Source organism: Erpetoichthys calabaricus, chromosome 2 (genome assembly GCF_900747795.2).
Source record: "Erpetoichthys calabaricus chromosome 2, fErpCal1.3, whole genome shotgun sequence".
NCBI lineage: Eukaryota > Metazoa > Chordata > Cladistia > Polypteriformes > Polypteridae > Erpetoichthys > Erpetoichthys calabaricus.
In genome coordinates, this window is record NC_041395.2 from 172,470,386 (window position 1) to 172,498,148 (window position 27,763).

The 27,763-nt window shown below is 38.8% G+C and overlaps 1 protein-coding gene across 1 annotated transcript in view; it reads right to left on the reverse strand.

The window, feature by feature from the left end:
- inpp5d (inositol polyphosphate-5-phosphatase D) overlaps positions 1-27,763 on the reverse strand; it is a 127,917-nt gene that overhangs the window by 70,320 nt on the left and 29,834 nt on the right. Inside the window, exons 3-5 of the mRNA XM_028794802.2 lie at positions 7,721-7,868; positions 4,762-4,927; positions 352-492 (exon numbers count right to left, since the gene is read on the reverse strand). Of these exons, the coding sequence (XP_028650635.2) occupies positions 352-492; positions 4,762-4,927; positions 7,721-7,868 (455 nt within the window). The remainder of the gene's footprint in view (positions 1-351; positions 493-4,761; positions 4,928-7,720; positions 7,869-27,763) is intronic.

Consider the following 27,763-nt stretch of genomic DNA (forward strand, 5'->3'; position numbering starts at 1 on the left):
GTTTTAAATCAGCTACAAGTCGCTAACCGCCTTTCACTTCCAACCTGTCTGCAAGCATTTCCTCAAACTCATCAACTTTCCAACTGGAACAGAGAACTTGATCCTAAAAGAGAAATCTCTCCTCTACTGTAATTGCTGGACTTCTTGAGTGAACACCAATGAAGGGGTCATGCTTCTTGATTAAATCTGATCAATGTAGTTAGACAAAATATGCATAGAAATTCAGAGATGAAGAATAAAATCAGAACACTGCTGACGGTTTGAAGGAGCCATCTATTAGATTATCCTGTTATGATACGGAAAAACAAGTTTGTGGACAGTGTCTTAAATGTATGATTTGTAAAAAGTTACCTGTTCAAATTCTTACAGATCAGTTGAATTAGCTTCTTAAGGTGGGGAAGATTTGTGTTCCCACTCTGCACCTGCTCTGCATCAAGATTGATAGAAGCTCTGAAGTACTCCTGGATGGCTTTTAGATACTCCTCAGGCAAGCTGTATCAACAAGAAACAGAAGGCCATGACAGTATAAATTTGGAATTTGCATGCTTGCTGCCTCACTGCCTAGAGGCACTCCAATTTAAATAACACACTCTCTTGGAGCTCTGTAGCAAATGTTTCTCTACCACTTCTGTTATCTGAAGGACAATTAACACTATTGTTAGTATTTGCTGGGCAGCACAGTCTGTTATTTCTTCACTTTAATAAATCATCCATATTACTAACCGAGAATGCTAAACCGGATGATGGACGCAGGCACATCCGGCAATGGGCCGTAGCTGCAAAAAGACGTACTGCGCAGGCGCAAAAAGAGTCCGCGAGGGTCGGCTGAGGAGCCGAGAAAGGCGGATAAAAGAGGGCGAGAGAGGCGGATGAGGGGCCGCGAGAGGCGGACAAGACCACAGAAAAAAGGAGTGAGCACAGGAAAAATTGAGAAATGAGGTGCAAAGAGCACCGAAAAAAGGAAACGGCACATAAAAAAGTATTCAAACGCAAGCAAAGCACGAAACACATTGCACACGAAACTAGACCCAAAAAAAAAAAAAAGAGGCTCGCGCACAACAGCAAGGCACACCCCCCCCCCCCCCCTACAGGCACCGGACGGGACACACACCAAGAGGGGGATTCAACAAGCCCATGGAACACAAAAAAAAAGAACACAAAACCACCCCACAGACCCTACAAGCAAGGGACGGGACACACACAAAGAGGGGGATTCGACAAGACACAGGAACACAAAAAGAAAGAAGACGCTCGCGCGACAACAATCCTCAACCCCCCCCAAACACACATCCATAAGAAGTGACACCCAAAGCCACATATTCTAAAGTGAACATCAACACCTTCACACTAGACGGCATAGGTGTCAGCATTGGTGGATCTCCTTACAATAAAGCACTATTAACCGTTCAACTGCAGAAAAAGAAACATATTAACAGTGACTGCGATCCTCCTTATTACTTATCCATATTTCGCATGCTGAGAAAGAAACAAGTCATGAATACACGGTCACGGGTACAAAACGAAAAGGAAATGATAACAGGAACAAACACACGAAAACGAAAGAAACAACAAAATAGACGGCTATGCAGCATAGGTGGATCTCATTACAATAAGGCACTATTAACCGTTCAACCGCAGAAAAGGCTCCATATTAACAGTGAGTGCAATACTCCTTATTACTTATCCATATTTCTAAAAGAAAAAATGTCTCGACTCCAAAAATGCAAAGCTCAACTAAAGCTTCTAACTAACGATGTACCTAAAAGTAAAAACTTTATGAACTGCATTAGATCCTACAATGGTTCATTTGCTTTTGCATATACCGGAGTAAATATCAGGCCACCAAAAGGCAATGGCCCATACTACTTTCGCATATGTGCACAAATACTGCATCGCATTGGAACAGTGCACCCTGAAACAAATCAACAACGCAAATATGCACAAATCTACATCCTAGATCCACATTACGCAAACTATCAATCAAAGTGCTGCATCGCAACAGGCACGGATTCAAAACGAAACACCTCCCGTCTCAGACATACGTTAATGGCAGCGAAGGCTACAACGGGCTTCTCACACAGCACAGGCAAATCGATTACAGATCCAAAACAACACGTCCCAAATACTACACATGCAACAACGCGCCTCTCAAACGGCACAAGAAAAACATACACCAGTACAATTCATTCGGATTAATGAATGTCATTTGCAATCATTGTCATTCAGTTCACTTCCCTGAAGAAACAACTGGCAATACAAGTTATACATTTACACGTTGTTGTCAAAAGGTTCAAATTAGACTGCCTTCTTTACATTCATATACTGAATATCTACAGAGGCTTATAACTGACGATGTACCTGAAAGTGAAATCTTTATCAACTACATTAGATCCTACAAATCGGTATCCACTATGAACATTAACGGTGGCACTGCACGTGACATCCGTCTTGAAAAAATGTTGTTTATTGATGAATGTTCAATGGCATGAAGTCACTTACTCAACACCATTCATAAACTTCTACAAACGTTTATGAATAATAATATTCGATTTGGAGGAAAGGTACTTTTATGAGGAGGAGATTTTAGACAGTGATTAGCTATTCTTCCAGATGCCATGCACTCAGCTATTGTTCAGTGCACCTTAAAATACGCAGACAATTGGCATTGCTTTCAAAAGATACAGTTAGTAAAAAAGATACGATGTCCAGAACCAGATCATAACAATTGCTTATTACAACTGAGAGATGGTACACTCACCAATACAGCTGGACTTCAGGCACATATTATTACAATTCCTCAAGCCTTTATCTGCGACAACTTAGTTACAGAGACATTTGGAACAGCAATCTCATTAGACCAAATGCCCCTTTTAACACAACGCACTATATTATGTCCAAAAAATATTAATATGGAAAACATTAATACCCAAGTCATTCCATTACTTCCTGGAGAGACACAACTCTTTCTAAGCTCTGACAAACTTGACTCTGATCACAACAATAACCATCTTAAATGACCTTACAAGTTCTGAGCTGGAATTACCTTTTACAATTAAACGGCGTGTACAAAGAAATTTTCAAATAAACCTTTACACTGTGCCACACACTTTATTGTTTGCTTTCTATTTGCATCATCTACACCGTCACACTATTCTATATCTCATTCATACATCACGCTCTTTGTCATTCCCAACACCAGGGGTTGGCGAGCGAAGCGAGCAGGGGGCGGAGCCCCCTAGTATTGAATATAATTCAATCATGTTAGTAGCCCCAGTTTGTATTAATTTTCTATTTCAGTGCCCTTACTTTTACCCGCTATAACAGCTACTTTAATTGACAAATTTTAAATTGGCCCTTTATAAGTAAGTGAAGGTGTGTGTGAATTTACTTTTTACACAAAGTGTAATGGGAATCTGGAACAAACTACTGACAAATGTAGTTGAAGATACCTTGATAACCTTTAAAAAGTATCTGAATGAGATTTTGGGACATCTTAGCTATTAGCTAAACTAACTAACTTGACAGACTGAATGGTCTCTTCTCCTTTATCAAATTTCTTATTCTCTTATAAGCATGGTCTGAAACAGAATTGTGTCCTGTCCAAATTTTGGTTCCAGCCTTGTGTCCAATGCTCCAGTCCTCCATGACTCTGAGTGAGTTAAGAGGGTTTGAGAATGTTATGCTTTGTTATGTTGTAGCAGTGCTATTGGGGAGTGAAAACTTCAACTCCCAACAGACCCTGCAATGGTTCTGATTGGTCATCTGCTGAGGGCACAGGGGCTGCTGGGGACAAGGAGGCTGGAGCAAGATTTGAATGGAGGCCAGTTCCACAGAGAAACAAGAAGTCTTTTGTTGTTTTGTGTCTTGAGTTGCCTGTCTGTTTGCCTTCCTGTTGTCCACCTCTGGATTCTTGTTTTGTCCCGGATTATCTTCTGCGCGTGTGTATGGAATGTTTGGTGTCTGCCTGCTGCATGAGGACTGATTTGGATTCTGTGTCGACCTTCGAAGAAAGGAACGCTTCTGATCTCATCATTTGTCATCTTCAGGAGATAGTGGTAGGACTGTCTTTACATTCACATACAGAGAGCTGGTATCTGGACTATCTATCTCCATCATTTCATACAGTGGTTGCCGTTATTTATGGACTTAATTGAGAATGGTTTTTGTTGGTCGTTTGTTATTGTTAAATTTGTCTTTATTGTATATTGCCATAAAAGGAACTGGGGTGGGATCGTTGTAGTGTGTATAGTTATATTTTGTATACTATTGTTTAATACAGTCTTCTGTTTCTGTTTTACTACCGGTTGCTTTTTTGTCTCTGTGAGGGAGTGTATGTGAGTCGGGCAAAGGCTGGGTGCGTTCCTGAGATCCCCACCGAAAAAATTAATAAATCACTGTCAAAGGTGAAAGTGTGAATCTTAGCTGGGTTTTTTAGTCCGCTACAATGTATATAATCCACTCTTCCCTGATGATTTATGGGGTTGGGAGAACCAGGTATATTTCATTTCTTTAAAGCCCTAACATATGTCAACTGGCTAGAGCAAAGATATTTTGTTGTCTGGGGTGGTGTTTTATTACCCCAGCCTATTAGTTAATTCACCTACACCACTCTTTCCCCTTCATATAAACAAACCTTTTCACATTTTTGAGTAACTCCAATTTTCTATTTTAAGTGATTTTTGTGTTTTGCTTACATCTCTATATAGCATGGACTCTTTATGAATTAAGGAAAACTTGTTTTTTGTTAAAGATATACAGTACCTGCTGGTGTCAAGGTGCTGCAGCTTTTGCAGGAAGGATTCAGAGGGCACAGCTTTCGCCAATTCTGGGCATTTACATATATCACTTGGAGACTCCTTGTTCTCCAAGACTGGAGAAGCCTGAGGGAAGTTTCGAGGAGGAAGCTGAGGAGGGATGATGGCTGGTTCTGAAAGAATTATAGAGAAGAAAGACTTCATTAAGCTAGGTGGAAAAGTTTTATGACTTCCAAAACAAGATCAGGATTGCTCTTTCTGGTACATTGTACATATCTCCCTTGGACCCCTGTGGATCTCACTGCTTTGTTCTAATATGATTCAATTGCATTACAAATTTCTGTAATACTCCTCTTTAAGTAAACGAACTAAGCTGAAAAAAAAATGTGAAAAGGCCAAAAGGGTACTGAAACCAAAATCCCCAGTCAGATTCTTCATTACTTTTACTGTAACTACAACAGACATTTGGAAAGAAGGACATGAGTTTGTAAATGCAATTGTAATGAGATGTGTCTAACGAATTCAGTATCAACTCCTCTTTCTAACAATCATTATAAAAAGTGAATTAAACTCACTAGATAGAGTAAAGGTGCAGTCAAGTAGCACTTTATTGAAAAGTTTAATTATGTCATACATGAATCAAAATCTCTATCACTGCCTTTTACAGATTCAAAATAGATCTGTTGGAGGAAGACATGTAATCCTGCAGCAAGGATTTAACTGAAGAAGATACATATATTGAACACATTTTGATGGGAGGAGCAGTTGAAACTTTAGAGATTTAGTCCACAACCAGCCTTATTCAATTCAATGTATTTTTGTACAGCACTCTTCACCAAGTACAGACTCTGAGTGTTCGCACAAGTTTACAAATAAAACGATCAGAGTTCAGTACTTAACCATACGACATACAAAATTACACACATCAGTGGTTAAACAAAATCATACCAATATAAACACCTTGTAACAGCATTCCTACAGAAAATAAACCTTTGGAGACCACAACCATTTGTCTGGTTATTACTGTGATGGGAGTAAAGTGATTTGTTGTATTGCCTCAGGATTTTTTAACAATCTAATAGCATTTATTACACCAGGTGCAAAAACTGAAAATGTTTCAACAAGCTGTACATGCCATTTTAGCACCATCTGACCCCTTTAAATTGTTAGCAGGCAGAGTGGATTGTGAGCAACTGCAAAGAAATTGTTAAAAATGGTTCGGGAGATGGGGTTGTTTTTAAGAAACCAGAACAAGACATTTTCTAGAATACTTAAGTATTGCTATCAAAAACAAAATCCAGAACCATAAGTGAAATCAAAATCATTAGAGCCTGAATATTAAAACTATGAACCGAATTGAGAAGTAGGAAACAATGAATCACTAAACAGAATACCTGACACTATTCGAGCAGGCAACTGAAACACTGCACTGAGTTTTATACAGAACCCTTGTCGTGTCTCTTGGGAGGCATTCTTTCTCAACACTGCAATAGGTCCAAGCAACTTACCTAACAAAATCTGAGACTCTAAAATAGTTGTGTGACATACTTAAAATAAAATAACAAAAATATTAATATCTTTCTCAGACTAAAGAATACAAATCACACATTAAGACAAAAAGCTTTTTTCAGTGAGATGTCCAATGTTTCATGTATCTTAATAGCATTGTCTGTGGGCAAGTTTACATGGGTACAGCATATAACATCTAGATGTAATAAAACTGCTTCTTCTCCCTCTCCAGCTGCTGGAAAATTCTACATCTATTTATGCATCCTGCCAAATCTGATATTAAAACAAAATATCATATTTATAGTTATCATCGCTTACACAAAAATGATATATAAAGGATAAAGAATATTGCAAAAACACACTTTGCACTAATGTGTACTGTTTAAGTTAATGGAAAATGCAATGCCATTATGTGGAAAACTATTATAACACTCTTATCTTTATCATACCATCAAAGACCTTAAATTAGAATCAGGCACACCCAAATAGAGAGTAACCCCTTTTTATTTAAACATCAGAAACCAGTGCTGTGGTTTGGTCTTAACAATTGAGATGGGTGGCTACATAATGCCAAGATTAAAAGAGCCTCTAAAGCTCTCAAAACAGACAGTTAAGGCCTCTTAGTGGAAAAACAGTTTTGAAGTGCCAAGCAATTTGTATTTGATCCTAAAGATCATCAAGACATGAAGAAAATTTCAAACATCTGGCAATATATCCTGGCCAGGACATCCCATTAAACTCAGTCCAACAGTTGACCAATAGATGTTATAGTAATTTTAAGAGCCCCAGGATAAAATCAGAGGACTTCCATGTTAGTCAAAGGGCATGTGACCAAACATACAAAAGGGATTTTACAACCCTGCTCTACATGCAAGGTCAGGAAGGAAATATCACCTGCTCTCAAAAATTAATATAAATGCATAACCTGAAGATTGCCAGGCAACATCAAAGTAAATAACACGACTATTGGAATGATGTGCTCTGGATGGAAGACAGAAAATTTGAGATGTTTGGCAACAATGCCAGACATCATTCCACCGACTGTAAAGCATGGTGGTGGAAGCATTTTGTATTGGTGCTGCTTTTAGATTACATTAGAATCAATTTAGGATAGATTAGATCAGATTTTATTCCTAAGGGCCTGGCCATGTTGCCATCATGAAGTCAACCATGAATGAAATATGTCATAGTTGAGGAGAATGTGAAACCATCTGCTTTTAAGTTGAAACTGACCCATAAGTGGACCTTGCATCAAGACAATGACCACCCTATTATTTGCTAATATCAAAATAGCTTTAACTGAAAATTATTGCCCAAGACCTGATTTTTCTCTACATCATACTACTAGTTCTTAATTTGGTAAACATTGCTTAAGTAATAACAGAAAAAGATACATATTTTTTATCAATTGAGTGAGTATTGCTTTGTGCAGTAGAATATAACAATAACCTCCTTACCAGACTCCTCTTCAGGCTCCTCTGCCTTCTCCTCTTCCCGGGGCACTGAGAAGCGCAGGTGTGTCACTAGACCCATATTCTCTTGCATGTAATGGTCTATTAAGTCGGAAAGATTTGTAAAAAATCGGATTGGTACCCCTTCTGAAGCCTGAAAGTGAAGTATAAAGAAGTAAGAATTAGGTTTTTCAGAAGAAGTGAAAATGTGATTGGCTACTCAATAATGCAATGATAAAATCCATCCATCCATCCATCCATCCAACCATTCAGCCATTTCCAGGAGTCTAAGCAATGATGTCCATTTTTCTCTCCACCTCTATCAAGGGGATACAAGCCAAGAGACATAATCTCTCCAGTATGCCTTGGGTCTGCCCCAAGGTCTCCTCCTGGTTCAACATACCCGAAACAACTTCCAGGTGCAACCAAATGCAATCAAAAATGAAATGCCTTAAACTCAGAAAGCAGGACTGCTTGTTGACACAATGGCTTGTGTTGCAGCCTCTCAGCAATTTGGCCACCAGATTCAAACAGCTAGCCTGTATATTTCCCATTAGTTCACATCTCCAAAGAAATGACTTAAGGTTAATTTTCAACACTAAAATAATTTGTTGTTTATGGTTGTGGATATGTGAAGTGTTCATTATGTAGTCTTGCTTTGTCCATCATTGGTTATTAAACATGTTCCTACTCTCCTGTAAATCCAAATCAGGTAAACATTTTTTCAACATAAAACAACTAAAAATCAGACAAGAATAGACTCCCTTTGGTTAAATAATGCCATTGCTGACATTTTGCTCTAGCTATTTCATTGTAGGACAGTATAAACCCTAATATACTCCTGATGTGTCCTTCCAATTATGTCATTAATTCTTTAATTTATTGATCAGCTTACATTGTCTAAGTATTATCTGGTTAAACGAAACTTCGACAAGAAATGCTTTATTCCTAGTTCCAACCAGCCAGAATTCCAATAATGTACTTACATGGAACTTTGACATTGGACAATGTAGGTAATATAATTACTATATTTAAATATTAAACAAAATACAGAGCAAACATTCAACAGTAATATTGAATAGTATTTAATCTTTATTTCAACTTGCTATCACAAAACACGGTAAAAATGAATTGTAAAGACACACTAAATGGGTTAAGAAACTGGATTCATGGATTACATTTCATATTTATACATTTTATAGATTTTTCCTATTTGACATTGTGATCTGTAGTGAGAGTAGACAGCAAGTTGAGACGAACCTGAAGATTTGGAGGTACACGAGTAAGACTGAGTACACATGCGTGAAAGACAGGGAAGGTGGTTGAAGAGTGGGACTGCAAGAAGCGGAGGTGGTGAAGGTAGATGAATTTAAATACTTAGGTTGAACAGTCCAAAGCAACGAATAGTGCGGTAGAGTGGTGAAGAAGAGAGTGTAGGCATGGTGGACTGGGTAGAGAAGAGTGGCAGGAGTGATTTGTGATAGAAGAGTATCTGCAAGAGCGAAAGGAAAGGTCTATAAAACAGTACTGACACCAGCTATGTTGTATGGTTTGGAGACGGTGGCACTGACAAAAAGGCAAGGGTCAGAGCTGGAAGTGGGAGGGTTGAAGATACTATGATTTTTGCTTGAGAAAAGAGAGTAGACAGGATTAGGAATGGGTATATTAGAGGTATAACTCATGTATGACAGTTTGGTGACCAAGGTTGAGATGGCGTGGGCACATACAGATGACATCAAGATGAAGGGTACATCGGGAAAAGAATGTTGAGGATGTAACCACCAGGCAAGAGGAAAGGAGTAAGGCCAAAGAGGAGATTTATGGATGTGGTGAGGGAGGAAATGAAGGTAGTCGATGTGGCAGAAAATGATGTATAAGACAAGGGTAGATGGAGATGGATGATCTGCTGCGGCCTCCCCTAAATAGGAAGTTGTATCAGAAGGTGCCAAGAGAAAAAATCAGGCATTATAGTGACTGACATCAGAAAAAATAATCAAAAGCAACAGTCCAGGCAATCATTATTTTATATTGTGTGTTTCACTTTTGGGCAGCACGATGGCGCAGTGGGTAGCGCTGCTGCCTCGCAGTTGGGGGACCTGGGTTCGCTTCCTGGGTCCTCCATGCGTGGAGTTTGCATGTTCTCCCCGTGTCTGCGTGGGTTTCCTCCGGGCGCTCTGGTTTCCTCCCACAGTCCAAAGACACGCAGGCTAGGTGGATTGGCGATTCTAAATTGGCCCTAGTGTGTGCTTGGTGTGTTTGTGTGCGTCCTGCGGTGGGTTGGCACCCTGCCCAGGATTGGTTCCTGCCTTGTGCCCTGTGTTGGCTGGGATTGGCTCCAGCAGACCCCTGTGACCCTGTGTTCAGATTCAGCGGGTTGGAAAATGGATGGATGTTTCACTTTTCTCACAATCACAGAATGATGTAGAAAGCAATCAAGGAAAGTATAATATAATCAAGCTGTAATGTCTTTTACCCTATTAAATGCATCAAAATCAAAAGTTTTCATTTTTAATATGGGCTTTTGAAGAGATCACTAATCAAAAAATGATTATGCACAGAGAAATAATACAATTAATCTGTCTAAAGTTCCATTCATAGGAAGCATGGCACAAAGAATCAAGAATAAGTTTATGACTGATCATTTTATATGCTGCCTTTCATTGAAATTCAGTCAATATTTATTATTTACACTACTGAAAAGAAATAAAATGAATAAAGAAAATAATGACCACAGCAATTCAAGTGTAAGAATTTCAGAACTAAACACAATGGCAAAATGTGAGAAGATGTCACAATGGCACAGATCTTATTGTAAGTCTTCATTTGTAGCTTTACAAACAGATTCATTGCTAAATGCTCTACAGAACTACATTGGTGGGCTAGAAGTACACTCGGCATGTAGTCACCAGGGACAATTCATGACTAGGCAAAGGGGGATTGTTATGTTCTGTGTCTTTACATACTCTTTTAATAGAATAATTCACACAAATTTCAATATTTCCCAGTTGTTTTCAGCCCCGTTAATGGGCAATTTTTTGGTATTTTATAAACAGGTCCCTAACCTAACCCAATGTAACTCTGTAAAGTATACACTCTCTGAAATATTGAAGTCTCCATTCAGTAGCTAAACATTTCAGCAAAGTATGTATGCCCACACTGATAATGTAAATAAAGTTATTTTTGTTATTTTCCTTTCATATTTTTTATTTTGGGCGGCATGGTGGTGCAGTGGTAGCGCTGCTGCCTCGCAGTAAGGAGACCTGGGTTCGCTTCCCTGGTCCTTCCTGCGTGGAGTTTGCATGTTGTCTGCGTGGGTTTCGTCCGGGTGCTCCGGTTTCCTCCCACAGTCCAAAGACATGCAGGTTAGGTGCATTGGTGATCCTAAATTGTCCCTAGTGTGTGCTTGGGGTGTGTGTGTGCTTGTGCTCTGCGGTGGGTTGGTGCCCTGCCAAGGGTTTGTTTCCTACCTTGCGCCCTGTGTTGGCTGGGATTGGCTCCAGCAGACCCCCGTAACCCTGTAGTTAGGATATAGCCGGTTGGGTAATGGATGGTTGGATTTTTTATTTTATTAACACTACATTAAACCAAGAGTAAATGCATTTTGTAGGTTTTATTGCACCATTTATACACACACATATTTTCTAATGTTGCATGCATTTTTAAGCTAAACATAACATTTTTGAACTGCACTACATCTGAATATGAGGAAGTACTGGATTTTTTCTTTTTTTTTTGCTAACAAGAACCACATTAATCTGAAACAAGAAACAGCAGATGAGGAACTTGGAATTTAAAGCAGTCCAGGCCTCACCTGCAATTCACTATGTTACCAGGAGCAAGGAGTTTAACTTGCTCATACTGTAATTGTAGTAAAAGCAAACACTACAATAACTGTAATATTGCTTGGTCATTTTTAAACACATTGGAATGATGCTGCAGTATGTAAAGATTCCACACAAAATAAAAGATTTTTTGTACTGCTTGCAGCTGTGTTTGTCAGGGGTTCCAAGTATCAAAATAACTTTCAAAATAGTTCAAAATGTAGCTACCAGAAACACATTCCGGTAGTTAGTATGACTTGTTGTATAAAAAAGAAAGTGTCTTTGTTTTAAAAGTTTCAGTGATATTCACAGAAACAGTTCACACAGGGTCACGGGGGTCTGCTGGAGCCAATCCCAGCCAACACAGGGCACAAGGCAGGAACCAATCCCGGGCAGGGTGCCAACCCACCGCAGGACACATACATACACACACCAAGAACACACTAGGGCCAATTTAGAATCGCCAATCCACCTAACCTGCATGTCTTTGGACTGTGGGAGGAAACTGGAGCACCCGGAGGAAACCCACGCAGACACGGGGAGAACATGCAAACTCCACGCAGGGAGGACCCGGGAAGCGAACCCAGGTCCCCCAACTGCGAGGCAGCAGCGCTACCCACTGCGCCACCATGCCGCCCTAGTATCTAGATTACATTTCTTAAAGTTTCTGTTATCACATACACTTGGACCTACATACATAGGCACATACACTCTTAAAAATAATGGTTCTTTACTGGATTCTGTGGTTCCTCAAAGAACAATTCCTTGACTAAGCACCATTTCGATCTGGGACAATCTCTGTACATGAAGTTGGTTCTTTGTGTTTTGAAAAACTTCTTAATGTCAGTCAGTCAGTCATTTTCCAACCCACTATATCCTAACACAGGGTCACAGGGGTCTGCTGGAGTCAATCCCAGCCAGCACAGGGCACAAGGCAGGAACAAACCCTGTGCAGGGCATCAGCCCACCGCAGGGCACATAAACACACCAAGCACACACTAGGGACAATTTAGAATCACCAATGCACCTAACCTGCATGTCTTTGGGCTGTGGGAGGAAACCGGAGCACCCAGAGGAAACCCACGCAGACAACATGCAAACTCCATGCAGGGAGGACCCGGGAAGAGAACCCAGGTCTCCTAACTGCGAGGCAGCAGTGCTACTACTGCCCAACTTCTTAATGTGTAGAAAAATATATAATATATGGTAGGTTACCTAGCAGAACACTAACAGTGGTATTTCACAAATCTGTTACCATCTATTCATGGTTATTTACTAGATGGAGCCCGTAATGGATCTAAATAAATGAAGATTCTTTCTGGAATCTTTATATGGATGGGTCTTTTGGGTGCCAAAAATGATTCCCCTATGGCATCGCTCTTAAGAATCATTCTGGCACTTTTATTTTAAGAGTGTAGCATACATAACGTACATACTGTCAGAAAACTATATACCTTTAATACCATTCTGTCTAACAGTTCTTGTTTCTTTATAGCTGTCTTAATTCATTCTGTCTAAATACAGAACTATAACAGAGCATTAAGAACATTCCATTAAGTTGTTAGTTTATGGGGAAAAACAGAATCTTCTATTTTCAATGTGAAGCCTGCATTCTATTCAAATTAAGAAGAAACTTAAGTACATTTACTATTAATATTAACGTTAATGATTTGGCTCTTACACTGCTGTTTTGATAAAGGAACGCTATACTCAACTGCTAAAGTGTTCTTAATGTACTTTAGAGAAGTGATAAAGAAAATATAAGAACAAAGCTGTAGTCAAGTAATCAAATTTGATTTAGTGTAACAGTTTAATTGTACCTTAGCAGAGCAAACCTCTAATTACTATACCAATAGCATACCAATTGGAGTCATGTCTCTCCAAGTAATCTTGCATTATAGTTTCACAAGACGTACAGCTCCATATGGTCATTTTTATGCATTCTAATAAATGCTACACAAGGATTGCAAAAGATAACACATTATTGCATTACACAAAATCCTGTGTTATTTTGAAATAAATTACATAATTAGATGACCTGACTGACTAATAATAGATTTCAAGTTTTGCAAAAGTTTCAGCTGCCAAGAACCTGCATTATATGAAGACTTTGTTTTATTTCAACATTTGTTTTGTCAATTTCCTTACATTTTTTCATGAGATTTAATTAATTGGAAATATAGAAACAGGAGTAAAGAGTACATCATGTGTATTTTAATGCTTTCATGTTTATCATGGTGCCAGAGAGCACTGATGTGTGACATTCTGTTAATCTAGACCAGGGGTGGGCAATGTCGGTCCTGGAGAGCCGTAGTGGCTGCAGGTTTTTGCTCCAACCCAGTTTCTTAATGAGCAGTCAATTATTGCTGATGAAACACTTTTTACTTAAGTGACATTTTGATGCTTCATTTTAGTCGTCTCACTTGTGAAGTTTCCCCACCCTTAATTGCTTATTTCAATCTTATACAGCTGCATTCAGTGTGTTAACTGTTCTTTATTTGCAATAAGATGTAAATGACAAAGCGGCCAGCAGTTCTCCATCTAGGTTGTTTCCATGTGTGTTCATCATGCACTTTTTGATTTGATTTAATAAAACACTTGATAGAAAAATGTGACAGACTGAAAATGATCAGTTTTAGGCTTCAAATCATTTGGATGATACCCTTGGAAAGGAAAAAATCTACAAAATAAGAAGTTAACATTGTAGACTAACAAGCAATAAAATTAAATAAGGTCTGAGATTGGCAATCATTGGTTTCTAATGAAGCAATTGGGTTGGAACAAAAACCTGCAAACCTGGGTCTTGCTCTGAAGGACCGACTTTGCCTACCCCTGATCTAGACAAAGAAGGAAAGGAATACACAAGACTGTACATGTCACAATTAGAAGGCATTTTAAAAAAAGTAAATATAAAAAATATGTTTCTATCACTCTGTGTGGGTTTCCTCCGGGTGCTCCGGTTTCCTCCCACAGTCCAAAGACATGCAGGTTAGGTGCATTGGCAATCCTAAATTGTCCCTAGTGTGTGCTTGGTGTGTGTGTGTGTGTGTGCCCTGCAGTGGGCTGGCGCCCTGCCTGAGGTTTGTTTCCTGCCCTGCGCCCTGTGTTGGCTGGGATTGGCTCCAGCAGACCCCCGTGACCCTGTAGTTAGGATATAGTGGGTTGGATAATGGATGGTTGTTTCTATCATATATATGCCATTTTTGTTACAGTAAAAGGAAGAAAAATGCACCTAAAGGTACCTGGAGAAAAAGCACTGACAGGTCCTATCACTACCCTTAAGAAGAAAGCTGAGTGGCAGAATTAAGTTTAAAGATTTTTTTATTTAGTTAAGTTTAAACAAGAAAAGAAGAAGTTTGCTTTCTGAGTGGTATCTTGTCAGACATGAATAAAAAGCACAAAGAGTTATCAGGCTAAATCTTTCACACAAAAAGTGGAAACATTTACATAATTTAAAAGTATACTTAGATAATTGCCTGTAATCTTTGTCAGTAGATGTTTACCTACATATGAATACACTCTTCTCTCCTCAGATTTTATTACCTCTGCTGATTTTTGTTGAAAAGCTATATGGCGCTGGGGAAAAAGAAATTACTGCAGGAGTTTAAGTGGTCCTTAATGTGACTTTATTAACTAATTTGTTGAAGGTAAGTGTTTCACAAAGTGGGTGTCTGTTCTCAGCTAACGTGATATCTTATTTCTTCCTCAACTCTCTCTGGCACATGTTTATCAAGCCATCCATTTCAGTTCCAGTAATTTTAAATGCTTATCTGGTAATCTCTGGAAGCTTTTTAAATTGTGATTTGTTAATCTACCAAACCAGGTAATTGAACTGAGAAAGAGGAGCACACAGCATGAGATTCCTGTCCATTTTGAATAGTCCCAGTTATATTATATTTAGAACTGATATATTTTACATGTATATTCAATTGTCGATTATTATCAATGTGCTTTTCCAGATATTTACCATTTTTTTTCCCAAAACAGTGACGTCTTTGCCACATTTTGTGATATTGATAGAGATTTCCAGTCTTAGATTTTATTCACATAGTCTTACCAAGTAGGAGGCAGGTAGCAGAGCACTCCCATGAATCCTTTCACCAAATGTGACAACAATTGAGACCAACTAGTCTGCAACTGGCTCCGTTAAAGTAAAACAGATTTGATTGTGTCTTTAATCCTAGGAGTAGTTCTGTGCATGACAGCTGACAACTGATGAATGTTCACCAGGAAGTACAATGCACATAATATGGCGATGAGGAATATGGAGCGTCGGTGGTTTGGACCTCACAAACAGAAGAGAAGCTGTCTGATGTCTCATGCTTTATGTACCACAATGGAATGTAGTGGAGAGGAATAAGGAACACTGTGTTTTGAACTTCACAAAAACAAGAGATGCTTACCTGTCTGATGTCTTCTTCCTATGTACTATAACATAATGGAAAAAAGAAAAAAAGGCCCGAGACTGTGGCTGAGCACACCATAACTGCTGACCCTTTGTACAGCACCAGTTCCATCAGGCAACACTGGGACTGTGGACCTCACAAACATTAGAGAAGCTCTTATGTCTCGTGTTTAACATACCATAACAGAATGGAAAAAAGAAATAATGTCCTGAGATTGCTGCTGAACTCGGCACAGCTATTAAGTGTTTGTACAGTGCCACCTCCATCAGGTAGCAGGGTATCACAGAAAGGGCCGAGGACAACATGATTGGTGCTCAGTCAGTAAATGTGACATGGGCTGTGTTTTGCAATCATGTAATCTGACATTATGCACTGACAAGACCAGAGACTGCTGTCAACAAATCTGATATAGCCCATGACAAAAAGTTACCTAATACTATATGACATCAGCTTACTGTAAGCAGTGAATATTCTAATTTGCACTTTCTAAAGTTTAATGGCAGTTATTTTCTCTTTTTGACATTCACAGAAAGACAGTTATTATTGCCCCAATTCACTAAGCAGTCAACATGACTGGAGTAAAGACTTCATACACTCAAGATATGTGTCCTATCACCATAAAGTCATCAGCATACCTGATAACAAAGCAACAGTGATTGTTCTGTCCTAGGTCACTGGTGTGCAGTTTAATAGATAAAGGGCCAACATTTAGCTTTAAGGAGCTTCTGTTAGAGAGAAACACCATTATATTCAAACTCTTGTTGAATATTTTAAAGGAAAGTTTTGAATCCATAACCTATTATATGAATTTACATTCATACACTTCTCTTTCTCAGTCAGTATATGAAGCTGGATAATATATAATGGTAAAGAAATGTCCAGAAATAGGAACTAAGCTTATTAAGATAAGAGTAGACATTATATAAAATAACAAACACTGTGTGTCTACTACACTTTAGTTTGCCTAGTAAGCAAATTCGTGGTTATCTTGAAGAGGTTTAGCCTGCGTTTTTAAGATTTTTTTTTTACCAAATTTTCAAAATATTTCATTGGAATAGAGGTAAATGCTGCTGGCCTATAGTTTTGCAGACTGTTTGGCTTAGATATCTTAGGAACTGGGGTAATGATTGACTCTTTCCACTGCCTAGGCTCAACACCATAGCTCAGGACCAAGTTAAAAAAGCAAATATAAAAACAGGAGAAAGCTGCTTGAAGCAGGATTTCATCAGCTCCCTTGATCTGCATTCTGGCCCCACTGCCCTGTTGGTTTTGATTTGACACAGAGACTTCTTTAGCTATGCTGAGCTCCCTCCCAGTAACATTTCTAGAAGCTTTACAAAACATCACGCTGACTTGTTCATTTAAACACTGTACTTTGGCAGTTTTCTCCTTAATGTTCATTGACTCATTGAAATTTGTATACTTACTGACATGCATGCTAGTGAACTTATTTAGTGAGTGTTTGGACATAGTACATTCTAGACCTAGACAGTGCAAAATAAACACTTCCCTTTCTCTGCTACAATCTTACTGCTCTAGGTCTGAGTCTTGCACATGGCTGTGTTTTTATGTTTCAGTTTCTATTTCTATTTTAATATTAACTGAATAAAGTTGTGGTCAGATGTACCCAGAGTTGCTATGCAAAGCGATTTGTAAGCACTAGAGGTATTTCCATAGAATGTCTCCAGTATGCTCTTCCCCCCTTGTATTAATAATGAATAAACTGAAATCAGTCTTCAAGAGTTTGAATGAGCTAGATAATTGAGTTTACAGTTCTTCTATAATTTTGTAGATCATTTCAGCTGTAGCTATGACATCTGCACACTGTGACACATAAGGTACTGTAACAAAGATTGATGTAAATTCACAAAGCATATAGCATGAACACAGTTCAGTTGTTTGTAGTTCAGTATTTGAAGAGCAGATGTGTTCTTTATACACCATCTTTTATTTATATACAAACAGACCCCTGCTCCTGCCTGCTTACCAGATGTTCAGTTACTGTCTTGCCATTCACAGATAAATCCATCTATTTCAATGTTTTTATTCAAGTTGTTATTCTTAAAACAAGCTGCAGCAAAGCACAGGGAGAGATTGACTGAGATACCCTGCCTTGACCAGAGAGGGTCTTCACAGGAACTACTAGTTCCTAGGGTCACCTAGAAATTACAGAGAGCTTTCAAGATCAGGCTTTACCCTCTGACTCTGCATAGTCAGAGTGAGAACCTGACTACTCAGAAAAAAGGCAAACTGTTTACAGATACAAAAACTCAATTCTATAGCACATCACTTTCCATACATGAAGCTGTAATTTTATAGTAAAATATACAATACTGATAATTGTGCAACGTTTCATTTGGATTGAGTAATTCAGGCAAACACACAACTTATATACAAACATCACACCACCAAATGGGTGGTGTGACATTTGTATCTAAATTCCTAAAATGAATAAATCCATTAAAAATGTGAATTTGAATACAATAGTACATGAAATTATATATACAAGGGCCAGAGTTCGTCAATACATTAAGCGACAATGGCAGCTGCTTAGGGCTGGCCCTGTGTACGTCCATTGACTCTCCCTACAGCACCTGATTTTTGTGCTGTTGCTTCCTCATAGATGTGTAAGTTTCTTTCACCGTCTTTTCTGCCCTCTTATTCTGCTAGTTTGGTTTTCTTCTTAGGTCTACTGATCACTTCATTTTTGGTTTTGGATTTTTGACCCTATTCACTTTGCATTTCGAAATCATGTGTTTTAGTTGTTTGAAAGTTTGAATTCTGTTTAAGCTTTTGTTGTTGGTTTTGGATTTTTTCCTCCTTAGTGAGGTTAAGCTTCTGATTTACTTTAATAAACTAAATTAAATTACATGTTTCCTTTTTTATTAGAATTTTGCTGTACTCTGTACATGTGACCCTATAAAGATATAAATATTAACGATTTTGTTATTGTCCAAATGATCTCACTGTTTAGTCTAACATAACAGCATAAAAAATAGGGACCTTTATTTGCATATGTGATCCTAAACAATTTTATGCAAGAATACTAATAGCTGAAATGTTCCACAGTGACCCATTCATAGCTGAATATTGTTTTGTGTCCACAAAGGGAATGTGTTACAGTTGCTACAGTCGCTAGCTGAAAATGTGCAAAACAAATGCTTTTTTGTAAAAATATCTTCTTATATAATACGCTACCGTGGTTGTCCATTTGTCTGTCCAGGACTTTAAATCGCCTGTAGCTCACAAACCGTTTGACCTATTGACCTGAAATTTGGTACACATATACTGTGTGACGTCTACTATCCACTTTTGGGGTGATGATTGACCTCCAAGGTTATTCCTCTTCTTTTAATTTTTATTTTATTTTATTGTAGAATCAACTCTCTGCAGCGGCCAGCAGGGCGACCGTGTGGCGCATGTGTATGGGCATCATTCTCATTCATACCACCTTCTCCATCACTTCCTCTACCTCTTCATATCTTAAATCATTCTTGAGGCAGATTGAAGACTAAAGTGCCAGCTTAAGTGAAAAATTAAAGAAAACATACTAAGTAATTGCAACACAAATACTGACTTAATCAGGTTTAATGCAAAAAGATGTCGACGAAAGAAGAGAAGAAAGTGGGCTGCTAGGGTGGAGAAAAGAAGAGCTGCTCAGGAAGCAGCAAGCGCATCAACCTCTGAGCAAACAAATGCTAAACATACAGAGAAAGAGTATGAAAACTAGGAATGCTCAAGTCAAGTGTAATCACTGCACATTATCATGTAGTGCGCAGTTACTAGTTGTTAAATAGTTACTTTGTGAATTATCGGCCTACGTGTCAACAGGAAACTCAAAGACTCATGGGAGTGACTTTTTGAATTGAAGACAGCAGTCTTTACCAACGAATGACAGGGAGAGGCAGGTCTTCAAGTCTAAAAGTCAGTCCTATGTGGCTTTGGGTTTACTGTTTCCATACATATTGATATTTTAGGTAGTAACTACTTAACAAATTTTAGCAAAAAAATCATTCATTTTGCAAGTTTTGACTTAGCAACTCAATTAAAGACATGTAGATATGTGACGTGAGTGAATGTGAGATTTTTCTTTTTCTTTTTTACATGGACGCTTTCACAGTGTTTACCACTGTCCAGTGCTGGTCACGTATCAATCCCAAATATGAGAATTTTATATACAGTACTTTCTTCAAGAAAACATGAGATTAAAAATTTTTCTTGGCCACCACTACATAGTACATGGGAAAAATAACACAAAAAAAATTCATTTTTGGGTGGAGTATTTTAAACAATTTTGCCTCGTTTTTTTTATTTGATTAATCAGTGCCATTTTGAGAAGCCTGTTTTTTGAAACTCTGCTCTACTGGATATTTGCCTTTTGAATGAGTTTATGGTTTTAAGAAGTGGGCAAATACTCTGCAGTAATCGGGGGTCCCATTAATGCTCCATTTTTAGCTAAACACTATAGCTCTTACAGTGGAATATACAGTTAGCTTTATAGAATGCAATCAGTTAGGATATACATGACTTAAATAGACAAATCTCATTTTACACAAATACAAAATCTGAAAACAAGTGCCACACCACCTTGTACTTCTGACCAGTAGCATGCAGAACAGCTACTATTCAATACAAACATGTGCTTCTGTGAAGAAAAGCAAAAGCTGCAAAGTCAGTTGTTGTAGCCCTCTTTAGGCTTCATTGAACAGCAGCAAAACCTTTGGTTGAAATTCCATGATTTGGGACTTTATGGTTCTGTTTGACCTTTTAAATAATAAATCTAAAATTCTGGAGAATCTTTCCTTTTTTCTTCAAAACCTAGGCTAATGAACATAATTACTATCATTCTGGCACAGAGCATCTTTGCAGTCCTAGTTAGTTAGGAGTGTGGATTGCAGAAACACATCATGTCAAGAGAAAAGCAGGCTCAAATAAAAGGAAATATCTTAACAATAACCTTCTTAATTCTGAAATAACATTTTAACATACTTTCTCACAGGCCCAGTAATGGGAGCTAATTGATTCTTAACATCACAACATGTTTTTAAAATTTATTTTCACTGACCTCACCCATAAGTTTTAATTTGAGGCTTTGACATGTTCCTAAGGGTTATTCAGGGTGTCCCAGACCCACTAGGACAATTCATAGTTCGCACCTAGGTTATAAGGCCCAAATTCTAGTTCCTGATCTTGGATCTGTCTCTGTACCACATGTTGTAGACCATCTATATATTTAATTCACTAAGCTGCTGACAAGTAGCCACCCATAGAAAGCACGCCGGAAGGGGCGTGGATTCACTAAACCACCGACAAGTAAGACGCCAATGGCGCACGCAGGAAGGAGCCACGCCCACCAACTCTTAGACCATTGGATACAACGAAAACTCGCAGAGCCACACCCACCAACTTGGACACGACGCCTCGGAAAACATGCCATCATTTCTGTTTGTCTGTGCCACAGTCCACTTGCAGCTCTGAGCCACGTTGACTTTTCATTAGTCAACCTCAGTGCAACCTTGGTTCACACAGAGGCAGAGCCAGAGAGAGACAGAGGCACACACACACACAGGCAGCGCGAGAGAGAGAGCCGCGCACACACAGGCAGCGCCAGAGAAAGACAGAGGCACACACAGGCAGCCCGAGAGAGACAGCCGCGCACACACACAGGCAGCACCACAGAGAGACAGAGGCACACACACAGGTAGCGCAAGAGAGAGAGCCGCGCAATCCCTTAAAACTGAGGATAAAACACAATGAAGGAAGCAGTCTTTAAAAACCAATAAGCCCTGTGCCTCTTTTTCATTAGCGTCTCACCTGCTTCACCGATGCAGGACCCTGCAACAGTCGAGACGCTCTCTCACCAGCTGACCTTTTCTGTGCCTGACTCCACTACTGTCAGTCGCCTGATTAAAAATGGCCTTTTGAAGGGGAGCTATGGACCCGCTATACCACAGGAACACATTGCCTTCGAGCCTGCTCTCGCTCACTCTAACGTACCGGCTTTCTCTCTCTCTCCTCACTCGCTCACACACTGCACAGGGGAGAAATGCCCGCAGCACGACTCCACCCAGAAACTGTTTCAGCCACACTTCCACGCCCCTCGCTACGCTGTGAGTGCGATGATTATTTATTTAAAAATGGCCTTTTGAAGGGGAGCTGTGGCCCCGCTATACCACAGGATCACCTGTGACATTGCCTTCACATTGTTTTCCTTTTATTTATAATCCTGTTGAGCAGATCAGACACCCAGGCAAACAACACTGAATAATCAATAGCTGCAATCACTTTGCACGCCCCAACTCCTCACCTGAGTCGGTTTCGTCTCTGTTCAGCAGTGTTTCCCAAACTCGGTCCTGGTGAACCCCTGTGGATGCAGGGTTTTGTTCCAACCAGATTCCTAATCATTAATGCCGGTGAAACTCATCAGGGATAAGTCGGTTTTTCAAATGCAGCCGTGTAGCAAATTAGTCTAGCAGGATGTAATAATCCGAGATGAATGCGCGCCCCCGTGCTGAGTGAAAAGCCAATGTATATTGAGTCTAAAAAACATGATCAGCAAGTCTTTGATAGGCTGCAAAAAATGATGAAAGAACGGGCGCATTTTTTTCTCACAAGCTGGGTGGGTGGGTGTTAGTTAGTTAATTAGTTACTTGAAGGATTTCAAGATTTAATATGCACAAGCGGTAACACTGCAAAAGAAGCCCAAACCAGAAAAGACGGCTGGCAAAAAGTGGCCGACAAATTAAATGCATGTGCATTGTACTTACTGAAAGCAGTGTTACGGATTTTGCAAATGTTCATTTTTTCCCTCTGCTTAAATAACATTAAAAAAGCGGCGTGATTATGCGGTGTATACTACGCCGCGGGTTGGTATGCAGCGTGTAAAACAGTTTGTCGCGGATAATTTGCCTTTTACTTTAACATGAAGATAATTTCCTGTTAGATTTGCCTTTGCGATGACAATTAATAAGGCACAGGGCCAAACTTTCAAAAAGATGTGCATGTATCTGCCAAAACCAGTTTTCAGTCACGGACAGTTGTATGTTGCTCTCTCCAGAGTTCCATCTTTTCTTTCACTTACTGGTATGCCTGCAGGAATACGTGCAGCGAGCGAGCTACATACACACACATACAGGCGTGCGCGCGAGAGAGAGTGAGCGCTGGACGCATAAGAATAAGAATACTGCATTACATTGATATACCGGTGTTTTCAGTATTCAAAGCGCTATCCACACAGCGAGAAACCTAGAAGCGAACCCAAAATCTTCCACAGTCTCCTCACTGCAAAGCAGCAACACTACCACTGCGCTACAAGGCAGTTAAAGAATGCACTGGGCTCCATATTGTTTTCACTTCTGTTTACAGCGATTGGATTGTAGCGTGCATTATTGCAATGTTACTTTTCTTGGTGGCTTATTACATTACGGATGTTTCACATGTTAATTTTTTTCCCTGTGCTTAAAAGACATTAAAAAAGTGTTTCTCAACTGTGACTCCGGAACAACTCAGTACGCAAACTATATTAAGCGTCAACAACGAAGACTCGCTACACCTTAATGAACAAGTGCTGAAACTTATCCATACCGACGAAGTAACTTTCATCAGCGTGGCCTCCATCGTCACAAACGATCCCCCTTTCAGTCACGGACAATTGTATGTTGCTCTCTCCAGAGGTCCATCTTTTCATTCACTCACAGTGGTATCCACAAACCCACCCCATTTGAACAACCGTGTCGTTCAGGAAGTGTTCACCCATTAATACATAATTATGCGGCGTATGCTACACCGCGGGTTGGCTAGTTTAAAATATTACAATCAAATTCAACTTATTATAATGGTCAGCAGGTTTGGTTGCCCACCCTAAACTTCCAGTTGAGAGTTCTTTCATGGAGTCTGGCTCCTACGTTTATTGGTCCTTACAAGGTAATTAAACACTTAAGTCCAGTACCTTACAAGTTGACATTACCATTGTATTAAAAATCTCATTCCATTGTATTCCTGTCAATTTTAAAGGAGAGCTAAAATATGTGGTTCAAAAAGATATTGTCCTATTATTGTCTGACATTTAACAAGCTATATTTGATCCATTGGAATGGAACATTTCTGGGTTATGACTAAGGTTGTTCATGATCTTTTTCATTACTTTAATATTATCAATGGCTTCCAGGGTCTTTTAATTCTTGTTATCGTTGACATTATTTTGTCAAGCCCATTGTATGTCACAGCCTAATAATTTTAAAAAGACTTGTGTATAATTTGGTATTTGTTCTCTTTACATGCTATGGTTTAATGCTTTAAACAATTTGGAAAATTCCCTGATGTTTTGGTTTTCTCAATCCTTGCCCAATTATGAGTTTAGGATGCAAATACCATTTTTGTTTTTGCTAATTGTTCTTTACTTTACTTGCACGTCTCACTGCCCCCAGTCTTTTTCCTGGACCCGCCTACCCACCTCAGCAGCCAACCGGCTGCTACACTATTTTCTGAGCATTACACTCCTGTATTTATATGAAATTTCTTGGTTGCTTTTTTTTGAACTGCAGTAAAACTAACTGGCAACCTCTTTCACAAAGGCTATGTTGCCAAAATGATGTGAAGGGTGTGGGGAGAGTAATGCACTTCTGAAATCAAGAAAAATTCTAAGCACAATGTTATAAAAATGATTCATTCAGAAAGGCATGGTAATCCTTAGCGAACAACATCCAATATTAAAATAAACACTTTTGAAAAAAGATGGCAAATGAAACGCTCAGAGGCCCAAATATGTTTCTTGTTAATTCTGAGCCACACAGCAACTACAAACTTTGGCTTGGGTCCATCAAATTTTATGATGTGAATTACTTAGATTGGTAAATATTTAATAATAATAATTTTTTGCATTTATATAGCGCTTTTCTCATTACTCAAAGCGCTCAGCAATTGCAGGTTAAGGGCCTTGCTGAAGGGCCCAGAGTCCCTTTTGGCATTTACGGGATTCGAACCAGCAACCTTCCGATTGCCAGTGCAGATCCCTAACCCTCAGAGCCACCACTCCGTCCTCTATTTGTTATGGTGAGAGAATAAATTATTTAGATAGATAGATAGATAGATAGATAGATAGATAGATAGATAGATAGATAGATAGATAGATAGATAGATAGATAGATAGATAGATAGATAGATAGATGTTTGTTTGTTCCTGGGAGAAACTTGGCAATGTATTTGTAATATGTAATATATTATAAAATATGCAAGATACATTATAGATAGAGAGAGAGAGAGAAAGGAATATAGTATTTATCATGTGTGTAAAAAATCTGATATTTTGTTTTTGCTTAACTTCACTATTCAGTGTCAAACGTTCAAAAAGAAACAGAAATATACAGCATTCTATTTTATATCAAACAGTGAAAACATTCACTTTGTCATTATTTTTCATACATGCATCAGTGCTGGTTCACATTTACAGGTACCTGGTTTCCTTTCCCAGCCTGACCACACAGTGTACAAATTGTATATTCTACTAGGGGGTTCGCCCCCTGCTTGCTTCACTTGCCAAATGCCTGTGCTACGCGCCTGTCACTTCGCGTCTCTGCCGCTTGTGTTGTGAAGAGGGGGGGGGGGGGGCTGAACACACCCCAGGGAGACGTGGTCGTTCATCCGAAACCCCCTCTTAAACGTTGATACAATGGGAAACAAATACAGTTTTTTTTACCTCCTCTTTGCTCGATCAGCTGCTGGCTTGCTGCTGCCGTGCTGCGTGATCTGCATCTCATGCAGTGCTTATAACATTTAAAATCCTGTACAGCAGCTGTCCTACTCTTTGTCTTTTATTTCTGGCCCTGGGTGTGGTTAAATCTCTTGGCACAAAGTCTCATCTCACGGGAAGTGAGTTCTTGATATTTTTTAGTTTATAATTTAAAAACAGAATAAGAATCTGAAAATCTAACAACATCAGATTAAAGTTCGATAATTTCTGAAAAGAATGATACCAAACATATATAAGTAGGTTTTAAAATAAGCCTGATTTAAAGCGTGACAAAAAACGTGACATAAAAATGTCACATAAAATAGTTGCACAAAATCGTTGTACTTTTAGGCTTGCCTCCACCACAATGACTTTTTAATTAGATGAGCTATTTGAGAAAAGCATTGAGACATTCTGGTATCAAAATTGATCAACGGCTACACAACAATAATGGTTTAGCACACCAACGCACTCTCCTTTTAAACCAAAGCAATGTGTTGATGCATCTGCTAAATGATTTAAAGATATCTGATTGGTTCAGTTAGGGGGTTGGGGAATTTACATGGCACCTTATAATCAGACAGTCATTTCTATCTTTTCTCCTGCCATTGTGGACATGAAAAACTTAATGCAAAAGACCAGAGTTCTTTCTATGGCTTGGTCTTCTTTTCTCAAGTTGAGCACTGTGATTGTGTTATGAATAACAACAACAACAACAACAACATTTATTTATATAGCACATTTTCATTCAAAATCAAAGTGCTTTACATAATGAAGAAAATAAAATAAAAATAAAAGACAAAATAAGAAATTAAAATAAGACAACATTAGTTAACATAGAAAAAGAGTAAGGTCCAATGGCCAGGGGGGACAGAAAAAACAAAAAAAAACTCCAGACGGCTGGAGAAAAAAATAAAATCTGTAGGGGTTCCAGGCCACGAGACCGCCCAGTGCCCTCTGGGCATTCTACCTAACATAAATGAAATAGTCCTCTTTGTAATTAGGGTTCTCACGGAAGGACTTGATGATGATGGTCATGCAGACTTCTGGCTTTTAATCCATCACTGTTGGAACATCACGAATAGGGTAAGTTTTTTTTTTTGGAGGACTTTGGGTTCATTGTGTTTTTGTTTTTGAATGTTTTTTTTCAAATATTCTATTTGTATTTATTTTTGAATGTATTTTGAAGGTAAAATGATTTTCCATATTCCCGTGACGCCATTTAGTTTTGTTTAAGGTTATAGCATTGCTAGGTAGGTTAACCATACGTGTGTATGGAATGACATCACCAGGTCAAAGATATTAAGATCAGTGTTGTGCACTGTTGTTCATGATTACAGATCCCAATCCAAAGAATGAGTGAGGTTTGTGTTTCTTTCTAATGTTTAAAAGTTATTAATTTCTTACAATGAATTAGAGCTTAGTTAGAATTTTGAACTCTGACAATTCATTTTTGATATCTCTGTGATGCACTGTACCCACCACATTCCTTGCAATAGTTAACCCATGGGGCATCTACTAGTCATCAAGGATAAACCAGGATGAGTGAGACAGACACAGACAAGATGCTACAAAAGAAGGCAGTTCTTCATTAAAAACAGGTGATATCAAAAATATCTCAATATCAAAAGTTGAAGCGAAGTGAAAAATCACACTAGTAAGTCAATCAATATACAGTTCATATCTGGGTAAAAATGATGGAATAAAGATTCCAAAAACAGACCAAAACACAAAAAGTCCCATTATTTCCCTTCACTCTTCTGTGAAAAGGAAGACACAAAAATAATCCCAGTTGTTTTTCCTTCTCCCCTTTTCAGGCTGATCAAGGAACAAAGGACTTCTTAAGAGAAAAATAAATCAAACAAATGTCCATGCTCATCACATTATCCTGACTTGTTAGAGTTCTAAGGAATAATCCAAGAGTATGTGCTCCCCCTTCTATCCTTACTCAGACTGCTCATGAGTGCAGCCTCTACTAACAACAGACACAGAGCTGCAAAATGAGGACGATCCCTGATGTTCATCTCTATGTTTTAATATGCCCAAAGGTTTCCTTCCTCAAATCCCAAAGGAGGCCTCACATAGCCCCTTTCGA